The sequence below is a fragment of the Ascidiella aspersa genome, chromosome 6, assembly GCF_963924565.1.
Source record: "Ascidiella aspersa chromosome 6, kaAscAspe10.2, whole genome shotgun sequence".
In the NCBI taxonomy this organism is placed as follows: domain Eukaryota; kingdom Metazoa; phylum Chordata; class Ascidiacea; order Phlebobranchia; family Ascidiidae; genus Ascidiella; species Ascidiella aspersa.
The window spans coordinates 9,437,187-9,454,970 of NC_139452.1; the positions used below are offsets into that span (position 1 = coordinate 9,437,187).

The following is a 17,784-nucleotide window of genomic DNA, read 5'->3' on the forward strand; positions in this document are numbered from 1 at the left end:
ATAGTTATCCAATAAATTGTTGTAACGGCGCATGTCGTAACGTTCAGTGTTTACAAGACTCGTAGAGTGATTGCTATGTTTTCTGTCACCGACAACTTTCGCTTTGGAATAAAGGAAGTGACTTGCATCTTTTAACACAATGGTAATATTGGAGTTAAAACGCTTTTATATATAAGGCACAAGGGCTTTTGGAAGCAGCAATCCACTTTTTCTTGTATCCAGCTGGGTATAGTTAACATTTCTAGTTGTTTTCTGAGTCATTTTGCTTCTGATTAAAATAGATTGGCCTTTTTTCAATTTTTTTTGCTTGATTAGTTGTTTAGCAATATATACTTCAACTGCGTAGGTTTTTAATATGCATATTCGGAAGTAATATTTGTTGATGTTTTCGTAGACGAGTTGTTACAAATTACTACAGCATCAAAATCGAATGTTACACTCTGGTAAAATTGTTATTTTTTGCCAAACTGTGCCCAATTTGTCAGCCTGAAAACCGACAAAGCTTCGTCGATAACACCCATAAATATGTTTCACAAATCTGCCATTGGGCGTTTAGAACGTTTCTGGTTAAACAAATTCTTAATCCACTCTTTACCCATGATTAAGAAAAGTCGCCCTTAAGCATACAGGTCTAACATAGTTACATGTGTAATGTTTCAGATTACCCAGCGGCATTTACCAACGAGAATGGGTCGCGGCCTTACGGCGAGGCTGGAGGTAAGTATAGACGAGGCTATAGCGCACGCCCCTCCCCATGTTTTATTGATAAGCCGCGTAATACCGGGTCATGTCGTGCGGTCGCGTTTCGAACAACTGTAGCACGGCGAAGACAAGGATGTACACGTCAGTCGTCAGTTCATCTAATTGGATAAGCCTGCCACAAAAACACGCGTTCGAAATTGGTGAACCCTTGTTGGGTTTATGAACATCACATCAGTTTTTTCGGCTTACAAAAAATCGGGGTTAAAATAAGGATTCGTCTTAAACTTTATTAACCAAACTATTTAGTTAACGATGAAACATAAAACATTAAGAAAATAGTAGGTAGGTTTTTCAAAAATATTGTTTTGTTTCAATTTTATTACCATTTTGTTTATATTTGCATTCGACAAACTTTTCCCTTAATTCTGTTGACAGCAGGATAAATAGTTAACAGCAGTATTTTAGATGCATTAAGGAATTATGCCGCGAACCGTATAGTTTGATGACCACTGTATTAGTGTGATATTTCCGGCCTGAATTTAAATGGCTTACAAAGCAATGTGCGAAGTCCACTGTTCATGCTGTTTGCGATTCGAACAAAGGTGCAACAATGCGTGAACAAACAAAGCGCGAAATAACAGTCAACGGCGCTGGCTCGTAAAGACGTGTACCCAAGTGCGCGCGATTATGATTTGCTTGTTTTGTCTTACGAACAAGTACACGTTCAGTATTTTAATCAACCAAAACGCTTCATAGCTTCTTTCCTTTACGACCAGGCGTCAGTCATTTTCTATACGGAAAGTTACCGACGATGGACGTCGGTCGACTGACAGAGCCCAGTTCTGAGGAAGCCACTTACCTTCGGCAAGACTGTGGCTCCACGTCCAGCCAGGTTTCTTACGCGTCCAACATCACCGTCGGTAATTGCTTGATGGGCTTAGTCCGCTTAACAATTGCCCTCGCTATATTGTACGTGCTCGTGCGTAATTGCTTTACCCTGTTATTTACATGCTGTACGCGCTGCGCTTTAGTAAGCCTACCAAGGCGCTATATGCTAGGTAAACTATTATGTTATGCTTTTTAGTACAACATCGAATGAAAGTGGCGCGACCTTGCAATGCGAACGTGGAATTGTTTTTCAATTTTTTTATTCACTTTTGTAAATGGCGTTTGTAATCAGGCCGCATGACAAACTATTTCAGAAAATGCAACAACTTCTGTTGTTTTTTCCCCCTAATTTTAAGTGATGCCGTGCTCTGGGCAGCGTGAAGCTGGTTGGTGACTGTTGATAACTTTCGTTTCGGTATAAACATAAAAACTTTAAAGTGTTTATGTCCAAGGCGTTAGTAAAAAAAAACGTTTAATTAGTATAATACCTGAAGAAACAACACTTTTGTTAAACTAAAGCGAAAAACGCAATCAATGCTTGAAGTTTTTTGCACAGCGCAAATTATTTTTCTCAAAATTTCGTCTTAACTGTCATATGATTTGACAGTTCAAAAATGCCGTGTTAACGTCATGTAAAAACACGATTATTAACGCAACGTTGCATTCCTACAAACAAACTTGACTCCGCATTCAAATCAAATTCCCACATCAAAATACTATAATGACTGTTACGAGGCATTGTAATATTTTGAAAAAACCTTCATTAGAACTAGATGCAAAACGTTATCGCTAATTGTTTTCTTTTCGTTTCGTTGCTCGCGTTTTTTCTTTTCATTTTTTAGTGTGTTTTCTATTTATTGTACGGGCGTTCAGTGTCATTCACCCTGACGAAGGCGACTTGCATAGGTTGCTGAAACGTTGGTAAAGATAACAATTACCAGAAAAGATTTTTGGGATTATTATTCAAGTACTATGGTGACACAGTTCAATTTTTTTTACGTCAGGTCGTTACGTGAATGCGTCAGGTGGTTTTCCATGGTCGGTACGTATCCTTGCGTCAGTGAACGCAACGGATTACGTGGTGGTGTGCGGCGGAGTAGTGGTGGGCCCCAGGTGGATCATCACGGCTCGTCACTGCTACAAGAACGAACTCGCGTACACGTGAGTTGAACAACCGCTGGCTGTACAGGTTGCGATTTTTAAGGCCCGTTTACACTACAGCTGCACTGAGCGGAGCAAAGCGTAATTTGCTTTTAAATTTTATTGTTTCGGGCTTTTCACGCTTTGCTGAACTCAAACACCGTGCAGCTAGAAAACATACGCTTTAGAGCGATTTTCAAGCTTTGCTAAACTCAAGCCCAGTGCAGCTATAGAAAAGCGTTACGTTTTGGGGCGATTTTTACGCCTAGCTCAGCTAAGCGCACCTGTAGTGAAAACAATTTTACGCTCAGCTCAGCGCAGCTGTAGTGGAAACGGGCTAACTCTTTAAATAATTAACCCACGGTTTTAGCATCTACGTGCATTACGGCGGCAGAAAGGGTGGCAAGCTTTACAGGCACCGGCGTCTTTACGCCTATCCTGAATACAACGACATCTACAACCTAAACGACTTTCTTCTCGTCGAGTTGAAGGTTCGTCCAGACGTCTATTTAAAATGGACCTCTATACATGTCACCATTTTAATGTGTGTGTTTTTGAGTGATCACGTACCACAAACCCTATTATGTGACTATAGTATTTACGATAAAGATATCGTTTATAAAATTGTTTGTCAAATAATGGGTCGTGACCCAAAATTGTGTTTAAATCCAGGAAACTCTGCCCACTCGAGCGGAACCGGTATGTTTGCCCAATCCTGACGTAATACCGAGCAGCGGACGAAAGTGTGTCTTGGCCGGATGGTCGGGCGGCCCTCTGGGTAAATATACTTAGGATATAAAGTTAGACATGAACTGAACATTTTATCATTGCTTTAGATTATACAGTATATCCTCTTTTAAGCTATATAGAAGTTAAATTTAGTAGCTCTCTCTTTGTAATTTTGGTGGCTATTGTATAGTTATTTAACGGTAAACCAGAACATTTAAACCGGTGTTTCGTAACCTGTTTTCATTAACGCATCCTTTTGTTATTGTTCGATGCGTTCTGCCCCACTCAGACATTTAATACCAAAAACAATTTCATTGTTGTTTATCAGTGAGATAATTAAAAATGATTTTTCGTAACTAGATTAGTTTTGCAAGGTTTAAGTGCACAGCCAGTGGCTGATTTAGGATGACTGTTTTGAGATGACTGTTTAGCTTTACAAGCTACGTGGTAACGTGACGTCATAAAACGAACAATTATAATGAACATGTTGTTCGCGAGCGAACTCGTAGGCAATGCAGCGAGAGTTAAGCCATAATCGTGCAAAACGTAACAAAACAAAGTTTGTTAGGTTTATATTGACTAAAACTGTAATTTAAATATAGCCTTTATACTTTCGAAAAAATAGGTATTTAAAAAACATGTCATATATAGTCTTTGAGTTTAGATGTCGTCAAAACAGGACAAACCGTAAATAAAATACCAAGCACACGATGCCACCGAAATCAGTAGAGCTAATCAGGATTTTCGTGCTAGAAAAACAACTAGACTGAGATCAGGTTCGAACTCACGACTTCCGGCCTAACCTGGACCGTCGCTCTACCGCAATGGTTCCTTACCTTTAATGGATTGCGTCAACCCGAGAAAAAATAGTTAAACTGCGACACCCCTACTAGAATTTTCGTTAACTGGTTTACTGTAATGTTATAATAAACGAAACTGGAACGATACAAATCAACTCTAAACAATGTAGAAGGGTATGTGTTGATTTATTGTACTCATACAAAAAGAGTTTCGTCAAAAGGTTTACCAGCTATAGCAAAATTCTAAATATTGCCAAATATCTCGTGGCACCCTTGAGCATTTTATTTTTGAACAGACCCCTGTTGAGAACCGACTGAGCTACGCAGGCTCAATGGGAGCTGGTTAAGAAACTACCAAAGCAGTTTGCCTGCTACATCCATATCAAAGATTCGCGCGTTTGTTAAACCAAAAATAACAGTCAATTTGTACCTGATGTTCTATCTATAGTTCAAATTGAGCGTAAACAGAAGCAAACATGCAAAGCACCAAAAAAATATCAAAGTTTAGTAGCCCCAAAACTCACTAACCGCAAAAAGTTATTATACATGCGTATTTACTATGGTATACCAATCACAAAACAGCAAAAAGAAGATTTAACTACAAGCGGACGACCAAGAAACTTATTACAAAGTGGTTAAATATTGTATCAAATCTCGTGCCCCCCAAGAAATAAAATATTATATTAAATCTCATACCCCTAAGAATTAAAATATCGTATTAAATCTCGTCCCCCTAAGAATTAAAATATTGTATTAAATCTTGTGCACCCTAAACAATAAAATAGTGTATTAAATCTCGTGCCCTTAAGAATTGATTGGCACCTTTTCTCGAATCGCCTGTTTTTCCTGAAAAGGCGACTCGCCCTTCAAGATGCTTTGGGTGGAGGTGGAAAGGCCCACAAGCTGCCAGTCCAGATACTGCGGACTCCTTTATGACGTCAACATGAACGTTTGTGACGTACAACAGCCTTCGGAAAGTTATCGAGAAACGCAAAGCCAGCACTGCCATGTAAGATAAACCTCACGACACACTCGTTTCCAGTGTTAAAAGTTCCAAATTGATTTAATTGTACACAGCTTTTTTCAACAATGTTGTTAGGGAAGATGATTCACTTCTGTAATTCATATCAATTTAGTCTTTGTTGAAGTTCTTTCAGGAGTGGTTACTACAGATTTTATCGATACCACTTGCATATAGTGCTTTAGAAAAACTGCACATGATATAATGTCCAAATTATTAGGAAGACATAAATTGAATATTTTGTCAAATTAAAGCTTTCTGTGGACGGAAATTACACATGAAGTGATGGCTTTCTTAATATTATGGTATTTTAACGAATTTATCAGTTTTTCAACTGTCGGTAAAAAAAACAAATGGACCAATTTTGCCAATGTATTTGACTACCCTAAACTATAGTAAACTTTAAGTACTCATGACTAATGCTGGACTTTAGGTTTACCTCCGTGTATCCTTAGCGTTCATTGTAGAACTTTCAACTCCTCGTAAAACGATATAGCCGTCAAGATTTACAACAGACCAAAGGCCGCAAGAAGAAAAAAATCGCAGGCCTTATGCTAACGCTTATCTAAACCTTGTAACGTGTATACAACTCCGTGTATTTTAATTATTGATATCTGCGAGTTAGGATAAAAAACCCTATAGAACAAAGGAGGGCAATTATTTTTGAAATGGACCGGGTTTTGAAATAGGATTTGACATATACATAATATGAAGTGTTAATAAAATAATTAAAAATATCAGTGTTTTGACCAACTATAGTAAGAATAAAAAAAAAGTAAGTTTGCCTTACAGGCGTAATTTTTCCAATAACATTTTTTAATCAAGATAACGACCAACTGAGCGTAGTTGCCTATATAAGCAGGAGCGTACTACCGATATTTAGTTTTTTGCACGGCTGTTTAAAATGGAATTAACAAAGTGTAATTTGACTGTCAGTCGCTTTAATTTTAAAAGTTTGCTTGGACCATATGGTATACAAGCCCGCTTGACATTAAAGTTTTCACCCAAGGGCTTGTCTGGCAGTCCGCTCATGTGCATTGAACACGGCCGTTGGGTGGCGTACGCGGTCCTCGACTGGAGCGCGCCCAAGTGTGACCTCGCTAAAGGTCACGGCTTCGCGCTGACGTCGACAAGAATTCGTTGGATTTGCTGTCGCACGGGGTCGCACGAGATCACCGGTTGTTCGCAGATTCGTTGCGATTGATTTTTTCACTACTTTAACAACGTTATGTGTGTGGTGTTGTTTTTTTTGTTCATTTTTTATACAGATGTACGGATATGCCTGTTTTGATATTAAATAAAGTTAAGCGACTATAGGTTAAACACACTTTATTGTTTTAACGCAAGATAGGATTGTTGTCGGGAAAAACAAGTGAAAGAAAAATCTCGCGTCCGCAAGCTTATTATCATTGTTAAGAGAAAAAATAAAAGCTAAATGTTTACTAAAAATGCATTGTTCGGCGTTGGCTAAATTCCGTTGGTAATTTTAAGCATACCGAATACCTACAAATGTTCTGTCGTTTACAAAAATCGACTCCATAAATGTTCTGAATACAAACACAAAAATAAACAGTTTTTGCTTCGTTATATAACTTATAAACAATATTTTTATAATCAAATCGATCGTTTACAAAATGGACGTCATTAAAATCGAATTCACCGTCTTCAAATTTACTCGCCGAAATAACAATTTGACAATTTTATTTCTTCCTGAGAATGACAGAACATTCATAAGAGGCAATAAAAGCACAAAATTACCTCAAAATAAATCATCCTATGTTGTTTTTATCAAATCGATTCTGGTAAATGCAATTTTGGCAGCACAAGTAGCGCGATAACCATATTTCGAAAACGTTCTTCGTTTTCCGGCCTTTAAGCAATTTTTCAACAGGTGATTTTAAACAAAAAACTTACTAACGGACTGTTTCTCATCACTATATCTCCAATGCAATTAAGTCAGGACCTCAGCGATATACGGGCGTTTTGTGGCTACTTAATTGTTTTTCGACGATCGGTACGGCTTAGGCTTGAGAGCGTTGCGGTTAGGACGGCTTATGGGACCGCCTCCAATTCCAGCACGATGCTATTGGCCTTCAAAGCTGTTTTCGAGGGCAACGGGCCACCAGTCATTCCCGAAATGCCAACGCTGTACAGCAGGTGGCCAAAAGGTGTTTGTTGCGCGCTGCGATCTCGGTCGTGTGTATCTCGTCAAGGCAAGTGGTCTTCGAAACTAAAGCTACAAAGCGGCCATTTTCTTTTCGACGCCGGTATCCAGCCGCTGTTTCAAGACGTTCACGATTATTGCACCTTTTAGTTAAATAACGAACAGCAAAAACTGTTTATTTTTGTGTTTGTATTCGTGATAATTTTAAACAGATTTTTATGCCAGGGATTAGAGACGTATTTTAAATTACTACCTCTTGTCACTCGCCTATCATATAGCCTACTTTATGTCGATTCGTGTTATGACGCTTAACATTAGTTTACAAAAAAATAAAATTCGTTAACCTCGCAGTTTAGCATTATAAGCCGAGCCGAATCCCCGATATTAATCTTAGCAGTTCCTGCGGTTACGCAAAAATCGGATCTTTGAGTTTGCTTAAGAAAGGCTCTAACCTTCATCCATAAACATTGGACTTTTCTGCACGTAAATGAATTTTAACAACAAATTCCGCAAAAGAATGGGGTATTATGCTCGGTCATCATTAGACGAAAAATAAATATTTAAGAGCGACCAGTTGCAAATTTTGTGGAACGCCACCTTAAGCTAACTTTCGGACCCTTCACAAGTCGAGAATTGTATTCTCAATTGACGGACATCTATCCAGAATTAATTGAAAACAGATTTATTTTTTCTTAAACGGATGTAGACAACAATAAAAGGTGGGTAACTCTCAGGCTGTATTAATCACATGAATGGCTGAAAACTAGGCCTACTTGTTCAAATAAGGGAAGAAACTGAAAATCTTAGTAATTAGAAATTAAATTAGACCTAAAGTTCAAACACACAAATCACCTATTATTTGATTAGTCGTTTAACATTGTAGTATTGGACAACTATAATAATTAGGCCAATTTATGCGCTGTGTCAGTCTTGATTACTTATTAAACGGTCGTTTGATTGTAGTTTGACTAATTAGATAGGACGCACAGCCCGCACTCCATTTCACATTAAAGTGCCAATAAAAAGCGCGTATTCCTTTAAATGTCGTTTCCCGTCGAGACACTATACAATCGTGATATGGATTGCACGAAGTCGCGACCGGGTCCATGTGAATCAACATTCGATAGCGGCTCAACCCTCGAAGAGCTCGGCCCACACTCGATCCGCCCACGAGCCCGTGGCGTTTTAATTAAAATTGCCGCGCGCTTGCCAGTTAGCAAATCGGAGAAGGCGCCCAACAATAACCCGCAATTGCCAAAGCAAGCGCTTTTCTGCGCTTTTTCCGCCTTGCTGACTCGAGCCTCGTAGATCTGCCGTAAGCGTTTTTAGTGGAACCGGCAGAGGCTTTTTAATCGCCTTGATTTGCCGGAAGGAATCGCCTAGCGGACTATTCGCTTACTCACGAAGACTGAAATCTTTCAAGCTGCCTATTTTGTTTCTGTCTTTGTTGTTTGAAAATCTGTCTGTCTATACTTAGGTAATACGTGGCTTTTACTTAAGATTTACAATCAATGAAAAGTGCACTTAAGTCACTCTGTTTTTAAATAACTTAACTTGACTCGAGTCATTGATCAAAATAACTTGAATACTGAACTTAAGTTTTTTTAAGTAATGCCTTGACTTGTACTGAGTTATTTGAAAAATGAATTAGGTTTAAATTACATGTTTTCTGAAATATTTTTCCATAAAATTGGGTTATTTATATGGATGTTTGTGCGTGAAACAATTTTCATGCTGTTTATTGCGTTTTTGTGATATGTAGATGGCTCTTAATCGGATGACCAATTTTATTGGTTTAACGTTTTATTTTTATATCAATGACACAACTTGAAGTTGGCTTGCTGTAATAATTCCTTGATTGGAATGGGACTTTGACTTGTTATTTTTGCAAATGACTTGACTTGGCCTTAACTTATTTTTCAAATTGAGACTTGAGTTATTTGAAAATGATTTGTTTACAACACTGGGAGCCATGATTTTTGTTTGGTGGTTAGGAAGTTTCGTCAGAAACCTAAGTCATTTGTTGTGACGTCGTAAAGCAAGTACGGTAACCTTTAGAAGCCTCATGTCTCTAGGTAATCATGTTCAAACATATAACTTAAGTTAGTTATAATCACGACTATTGAATTTGGTTAACAATTAATTTAGAAGGAGACTTTATGTATTGGGAACAACAATAAAGATTAGTAAACTTCAATAGCGTTTTTCAAAATAATTTATTTTAAGGTTGTTTATTCCTTTATCATATATTTAGTTAAAGTCAGCGAAAAATGTAATTTAAATAGGTCTAAATACTTTCGTTGTTGTGTGTGAATATAGAAGAAAATCCATTAAAGGATATAGAAGAGAAAACCAATAAGACACAATTTAAAACCAGAAAGTTAATTTACTACTAGAAGAGAATTTTGACATTTACATATAGTTGAAGCTACCCAAAACTACACTTTTGGAGGAACCATAGCCTAGTAGGCTACCCATGCAAACTGGAAAGATTTGTGAGATGCTCTCTGATGAACAAAGCACAGTTTCAAAAGCCCTGAGTTAAACAACCGCACAAATAGCAATTTGAGAAGAGACGTAAAAAACATACGCAACAATACAATTGGATTATATTATCTAAAAACGCAAAGCCACAAATCACAGTTTTTGCAATTTAGGGTCTTTTCTTTAAATGAGTCATTCAATTTTTAAAATTATACAGCAAAATTTTAACCAGGCCTTTATGGACCCCATAAAACTAGCCGCGAACCCCAAGGAGTCCCCAGTTTAAATATTTCTGGTCTAAAAACACCAAGAGCAGCGTGTAAGTCGTTCGAGGCAATCATATACGCGACGATATGCACTTGAGACCGGCGCGCCAGTCTTGAAGCCACTTGACCCCGCATATGCGATTGTTCTCGATACAGATTAGGCGGTTTGCAAACACTCAGACTTGCATTCCCCCGAGGTGTAATTGCCCCGTTAGCCCAAACATATTCCTTGAATCGCTTCCTAAACATGTCACGCTTTCTTGCCGCGTCGCTACCGTACCTAAAAATATCATGACTGATAATATTCGGACAAGATGCTTTGTTTCTTTACTCGTTTGCTGTTCTGTAAATTTTATTGAAAGTCTGGATTTGAGGTTTACACAAGTGGTTCTAAGGCACACGTACCACTAGAGTGAAACGTGGGTTAAGTGGTTGAATCTTATGCGTAGGTATTATAATGAACATGTTTATTTTTTGGCGTTCATAAATTTGAGCAAAATGATTTGCGTATGAATCAGGTAGTACGCAGCTTAAAGACAGATCTACACAAATGTACTTAGTTCTGCTGTTTTGTGAAATGCTCTTTCGTTATAGAGGTGCCAACCATTTGTTGTACCTTAATTGTTAATGTCATCATCAGATATATTTTTTTACTGCTGCATATTTGAGAGATATGCATGGCAACGTTTAATTGTTTGCATAGTCAAACAACAACTGTATTTGCGCCATTCAAATTTTGTAGATCTCTATGATCTTTACATAATCAGTAGTTTGACAGTATCTTCGCAAACTGTGAATCAAAATAGACTGTTGACACAAAATAACTGACTTTCTGTGACAAATAAACTGTACACTCGTATTTCTTATATTCTCCCACGCTTTCAAACGGTTTCCCATTGGGAGGCAAAATGCATCACATGGCAGACGAGATGCCACAAACAGCAAAACAAATGCTTATTGCATCGTTGGCTTTTCCTCTTTGGCTTTTTTGTATTTCTTACTTCAGCCATTGCAAGGCACTTGTAAGGCGAAGATTTCAATGGGAACCCATCGAAAAACGAGGCGTGTACAGGATGACCCCAGTTATCCAGTCCCGGAATACCTATTTTAGCTACGCTCACGTGAATATGACACCACTTCAAATTTATTTCTGCTTCGCCAAAGGCGGATCTTCGAAATTCGAAACGCGTCAATATTACTGAATGTCAAGCTCACAGAAAAAAAACTATTCGCTTGCCGCGCAAAGATGCTCTACTATATAGCCTACTCAAAAACACCCGGATCATTTGCATTTAGTAACCTTTAGGCCTACAGCGTTGTAAACAAGTTCCTGTATAGTCCGAGTCATTAACAGCAATTCTGCCCAGTCATTGACATTAAAACGAAATGGTAGAGCATAATTTGTAAACTGATTTGATTTCGCAACAATTCCCAACACACAATAAAAAACGAAACATATAAAGCGATCCAACTGGTTTATGTGTAAACAATTAGCATGAAAAAATAGGGAAAAAAATTGATAAAAACAAAATCGTTGACGGCAGTGCAGCCTGTATAAATCATGAATGATTAATAACGGACGCCGATATTTCGCTATCAAAGTAAGGCAATTAATCTAGGATCCCGCTGTTAACTTAATAAACAAAAATATATAATTTTTTAAAGGGATTAATCAACTTCCCTAAAGAGGTGGGTTTCCTTTCTCTTCAGCGTGAATGAACCCAAATATTTTCCCAAAAGTATTTTGGGGAATTAACGTGGATCAGACAAAATATTGGCCGCTCTGTTACCCAACAGGTGCACATCAAACCGTAACAAAAACAGCCTCGATACCTGAGGTCCAACTCCGAAGGACCGGTGCACTTTCAAGGCAAGCAAAGGGGGAAACGAGCGACGGGCTTTTACAGTTTGCCGCGGCTTTATCGTCGCAATATTGCCACTCTCTTACCACCAGCGTCCGCTGTTTATTCCGCCAGGCAGCGGCGCGCTATCGGGTTTCAAAATACGCGCGGCCATTGCCGGGGCGAGATGGCGAAAAAACTTGCCAGGGCCAGCTGTTGTTTTGCGAGGCGCGCGTGAACCTGCAATAGCGGGGTCAGTCGGTGCACTTGGCTCGCTAGTGGGGCGGCCTAATGTCGCGAGACGCTTCGCGAGTGGGAAAGACATCCGACCCACTCCTGTACAGCGATTCTGATACATTGAAGCACCCCTCCCAATGACGGACAGCAGCTGGCACGGTAAGGCTTTTGAGAGCTGGAACTCGTCTGGTGCTTTACAGAATCGAGTGGGCGTTGCGGTTGGCCATTTTCTGGCAACATGCGGCCTGTTTGGATTTTTTTGGAAGACGGGAAATATTTATCGAGTTGTTTTCGTTTTTTTTTAGAGTGTTTTGTTTTCTGTTGGCACATCCTGCATTGTCGGCCACACGAGATGTAACTGACGCTTTTCTTTTGTCCAATGGGATCTGGTAACGGTTTCCAAGGAAGCTTCACACGGAACTTTTCTACGAATTTTGACTATACAGTTACACACACTTAAAAAAATCGTTGCAGTTAAATCACATAAACAGTTTGTTCAGGACAAACAAATAACACAAAAACACCACCTTCTATTATTCTAACCATCACCTTCAATCTTTCTAAAGTCTTTCCTAACTTTTCAGTCTGCGACCATTTTCAATTTATAAGACGTTTCTCGACCCTTTGAGTTAGGGGCAGAAAATGTTTCGTTGTGTACTTATGCACATTTTTGTTAAAATAAATTGCCACTTACTGGGATATCTCGTTTTACTAGTTTTACTACGATTGCAAATCGAAAGTCATTTCAGGTCTCATTTATATAAATATGACAGTTTTTGTGAAGTTGATGTATAGTCGTACTCGTGACCCCTTAAACTCGTTGTACACCCCCATGCAGTTCAGGAATCCTTGTTTTAACCGGTGCGTTTGTGAGATCAAGAATCAAAAGGCCAACCGTCAAGCCCGAGCCTTCAGCCAAACCACATATTTCGGTCGGACGTCAAGCGAACTAAAAACGTGTGTCACTTTCCTCGCTTGTATGTAAACAAACACAGCCTCTTGCCACAAGGCAATGCTCACGAACGGCGCGCGACTTCGGCGACCTTGGCAATCCTTCGGTCCATTAACCTTTCCCTCGCGCGCTCGTTATCGCAATAAACAGGACGGAAACGTAAATAGCGACGCGGAGACCGAAAAGCGAACTTACACGTCATAAGAAAATCCCAAGTTTTATTACATCTTATCATTTATTGGAGCCTCAGCGAAGCTCAAACGAAGAATGTTGAAAGTAAATGATCTCATGCGATAAAGTCAATATTAATCAAACTCAATCAGAATTTTATGCATATGGGAAATTTCTTAAATACGAAAGTGATTTAGCCAAACAGTTAAAAGTTACTTGAGTCGTCAGCAACTCCTAACCTTCTTAGACGTGTTTTTTCGTCTTACTTTTTGTCGCAGGTATCGAAAGTTTAAAAAGCCACAATCCAACAAAAAATATATCACTTGTGTATCATTGTGTTTCCTGGTCGTATTTTGACAAAGCGACATTCTTTCCAGCAAATATTGTATTTCCGTCCTATAGAACAGTCGTTCTCAAACATTTAATTTTTAAGCTAACATACATCTATTGCTTTCCTGAAAAAAGAAGAACCCTATCAATTTTTTGGCACAAAGAACATGAAAAGTACAATATGCATTACTGTCACGTTTCAACCCAATCGCCAAAGCAAATAGGCGTGCATGCATTTTTTAGTTACCCATAGCCGGAAAACTCTTACTCGAAAAATTGAAGAACTGTTTGAAGGAACCGGCGCCAAATGACCCCCTCCGACCCCTCCATAACTGCGGTGGGGCGTGTGGGGACCTTGCAAGCACATCGGGGTGTCAGTCAGCGCCAGAAAACCTCTTGCGCTTGTTATTTTGCCCAGCGGTCTCTATAGCGTGGGCACGCAATCTTTTTTTTTAACATGTTTTTGTTATCTTTTAAAAAAACAAGGCTAAGAAAAATGTGTAATAACCGCCAAAAAAATCTCATATGATGCAAACGTTTAAATAGGAAATAGTTTTTTTTATGAAATCTGCAGTAAAAGGTTTTGTGACATTGTTAGCTATTTCGAAGCTTAATTAATAAAAAGACGATAAAAGCAAGGAAAACAAATTACAATAGGAAAGCTTTTAGGCAGCTAACGACCATTAATTTTGTGTATCGCCATATACTTCCTCTTTTTATAGCCGAATATTGCTCGGAAGTTTGCACAGAAGATAACATAGTCGGGGCACTTTCGGCATATTTGCATTGATAAAGGACATACCTTGCACATAAAAGGACGCAATTCACAAATATTTTGCAATTTCGAAGCATGTTGAAAGAGAAGCAACCAGCTCGCACACACAGCAGCGTGGTGTATCTGTTGCCGGCTGAATAAAACGGAGCATCTTCTGTCAGTCTTGTCTTTGGAGCGAGAGGCCGACGAAAGAAGACTTGACGGCGGTGAAAACTGACGAGGGTTCAAGTTTGCCAAAACACAGCACCCCGTTCACGGTAGCGAGCCCTTTGTCGAATTATCTCTTAAGCCCTGATGAGCGGGGCGCTAAGCATACTGCCAGATACTATCGCGAGTCCTACCGAGATTTCTGTTTTTTCCGCACTTATTGCACACACATGCGTTCGGCATTTTAGTGGCGTTTAAGCTGCGTGAGATTTAGTTTTTGGGTAAGGCAAAATACCAAGAGCACAAGGCGATCACAGTAAGCAGCATACCCCAAACTGTTGTTCGCGAATTCTAAGGAATCTTTCAGCCGGTCCGTACTATTACTCTTAATTTTTAAGGTTTATTTAGGTAAATTGTATTAGCAACAATAAAGCTGAAAATATTAGAAAGGCGTGTTTTTTAAAATTAATTTAGGTAAATTGTATTAGCCGGAACGTCTCTATTTTAAAGTCATTTTTTTATCAAATAATCGAACAGTATTTGATAAGTTGAGTTTGTAAAGCTAGTGATTTAAATGTTACAGTAATAATGTACTGTGTTTATTTTATTTTCTAAAATTTCATACAGGGTCCTCCTTTTCTTAAGAAATCTAAATGGGTACAGGTTAAAACAATGAACACTGTATTAATAGGAAGTAAAAATACAAGAACAAAAGTACCTATCAGTTTTTGCCTAAGTTAAAAAGTCTTATGGTACAGACCTTTCCCTCGTTTTGCAAAGGTGATCTTTTGAAAGAACAAAATACCAAAATTGTCCACATATCGTAAAAAGATTTTTAAACACGCCTTTCTAATATTTCAGCTTTATTGTTGCTATTAAACTTAAACCTCACGCATTTGATACTTAAAATTTCGTAACGTTTGCCTGTAAAACAGATATTCCGAACTATTCTGACTATATAGCTTAACTAGTCAAAATAAGCACGATCATTTCGCTTTCATGAAACTCAAAATACACCGCACAACCCCTTGAAATAGCCAGCGCAAATATTACGCAAAACCCGTTGAAGTACCTGCGCCCTGTTTACCGCCCTAAGGCGACCCCTTTTCACCCATCGAGCCCCGGGGCAGCGACCCCCTCTTTTATGTCGCTTTCGCCAGATTAGGATTAGACCCCTGCGCAAATACTAACGGCTATTAGCTCAGTTCGTCTGTCGCCAAGCGCTCTGTTGGGTTCGTGCCTTAACTAAACGTTTACGCGCTGGGTTTAAATGACGGTAGCATCGTGTAAATATTGGCAGTGCTGTAATGGCTTAATCACTGTTTTTTATTTAATTTAATATATTCGTTTCGTTGAACCATTTGTTTTGAATCGGGTACCTGTGCAATTTCATTGGTGTGACTTTGAATAATTTAAACCAAAAAATCAAGTTGATAATTGGATGTTTTTTAAAGCGATAAGATGCTTTGTTAGAAATACTATTTTGTGCAGGGTGCGTCTATTTTCGCCAAAAACAAGTATATGGAGTCTAAATTTTACGTGAATTAATGTATTGCTGTAAATAGTACTAAAACTCGATATGTTTATACTCCATTCTGGTAGCGCCGCTTGTATTAACCTAAACAAAGCAAACGAGAAATACGACCGGTAGCTTAAGCGCCACTCAAAGAAATGCAATTAGGCTTTCAATTGCGCCCAAACGGCGAAACGCGCTGCGCCCCTGGAACAACCGGCTATTGTTACGAACCAATGCGCGCGAACTGCATAAGAAAAAGTGCGCAAAATATCACGCGGGGGCGGCCTGTTTTGCTGGTAAACCTTCAGGGGCAGTCTGACTACCTGAACAGCGTTCGAAACAGCGGCTTCGTTGTGTCAGTTTTAGTTAAAAAGCACAATAGGTTGCAAATATGCTTTGAAGATTTATTATAGAACTGCAGAAATAAGCTGCAAGTGTTTTAAAGTAAGGATAGACCTAAAAAAACTGTTGAATTGTTGAAATGTGCTAAATCTTATTTTGCTGTGCTAAATGTTTTTTTTCTGTGCTATTTTACTATATATCTGTGTTTGATCCCAATCCAACAACGGACAAAAACAAACAGCTTGTTTATTATCCTGAAAGTACCTTAAATATTATGCAAACAAAAAGTGCACTTCAAAATATAATTCGTTAGTTAGTAACAGGAACAGTTTTTTATCGTCTAATTTAAAAACGCTTAACGTTTTTCAAAAGCGCTGAACGACTGTTAACTTAGCTATGTACTGAAATTATCATAATAGATGTTAAACAGTTTCGCGGGACAATTTCACGCCACGGCTGTAAATTTCGCGCAAGCACGCCTGTACAATAGGCCGGGTGACACAAACTTTCACTGCTATAGTGAAACTTTAGCAGAACTCGTTAATGTGCTTTACAAGGCGCGCATTTAACAGGCATTCCTCGCAACGCTCCGTCGAAAACTGCTTCACTTCTAGGCGTGACGTCATAATCGCCAGGAGATTAGGGGTGTTTACGATTTGGCGCTGATGGGCTTCGTTCTGCTAATATTTTGAGGGCCGCTTTCTGCTGCGTTTGGTGAGTTTGCGCGAGAAATCGTGTTTTCCGCCCCGTACGACTATCGTAGCATTTTGATTTTTTTTAAGAAGGTGCTTATAACTTCAGTATTATATAAACTTATAAATCGTTATTTATTTTTATTTTAACGACGATTGTAAACAATTGTAGACTGTAGTATTGTTTTATTTTAATCCTTGTGTGGTTGTTGTGCGTAATTGAAATTCTCAAACGGTTATCATTTGACTTCTCATGACATAATGGATCCTTATCTAAAAATCATTATTGAAAGCAAAATCACAGAAATGTCTGTTTACAAATCGTTATTCGATTAAATACCTTTGTACGAAAATGTCAAGAAAATGAAAATAAAAATTTGGACATCTTGAGTGAAATATTCTGACTTTCATTGCAATAAACTTTGGGCTTAAATTACTTGAAATGGTATTAGTTTTAAGTGAATTGAGAGATCGATTCAAAGTTTAATAATTTTATTTAAACTCAATATAGTAATTTGAAGTCTTTGGAATTTTTACATAGGTGAAATATGTATTTTTTCGAGGTTGTATTTCCTAAGATACAAACT

At 38.5% G+C, this 17,784-nt stretch overlaps 1 protein-coding gene across 1 annotated transcript; it reads left to right on the forward strand.

Moving 5' to 3' along the window:
• Positions 1-644: 644 nt before the first annotated feature.
• On the forward strand, positions 645-6,484 carry LOC146139569 (serine protease 33-like). Its single transcript, XM_083392488.1, has 7 exons — positions 645-717; positions 1,479-1,622; positions 2,595-2,751; positions 3,101-3,221; positions 3,403-3,508; positions 5,114-5,268; positions 6,290-6,484. The coding sequence occupies exons 1-7, from the start codon at positions 645-647 to the stop codon at positions 6,482-6,484; spliced, it is 951 nt and encodes a 316-aa protein (XP_083248614.1).
• The last annotated feature ends 11,300 nt before the right edge of the window (positions 6,485-17,784 follow it).

Excerpts from the sequence above, each read along its gene's own strand:
- LOC146139569 (XM_083392488.1), top strand. The coding sequence starts at position 645 with ATGTGTAATGTTTCAGATTACCCAGCGGCATTTACCAACGAGAATGGG. Across the intron at positions 3,222-3,402 it reads TTCTTCTCGTCGAGTTGAAG|GAAACTCTGCCCACTCGAGC; the intron begins GTTCGTCCAGAC and ends GTTTAAATCCAG. Across the intron at positions 5,269-6,289 it reads CGCAAAGCCAGCACTGCCAT|GGCTTGTCTGGCAGTCCGCT; the intron begins GTAAGATAAACC and ends TTTTCACCCAAG.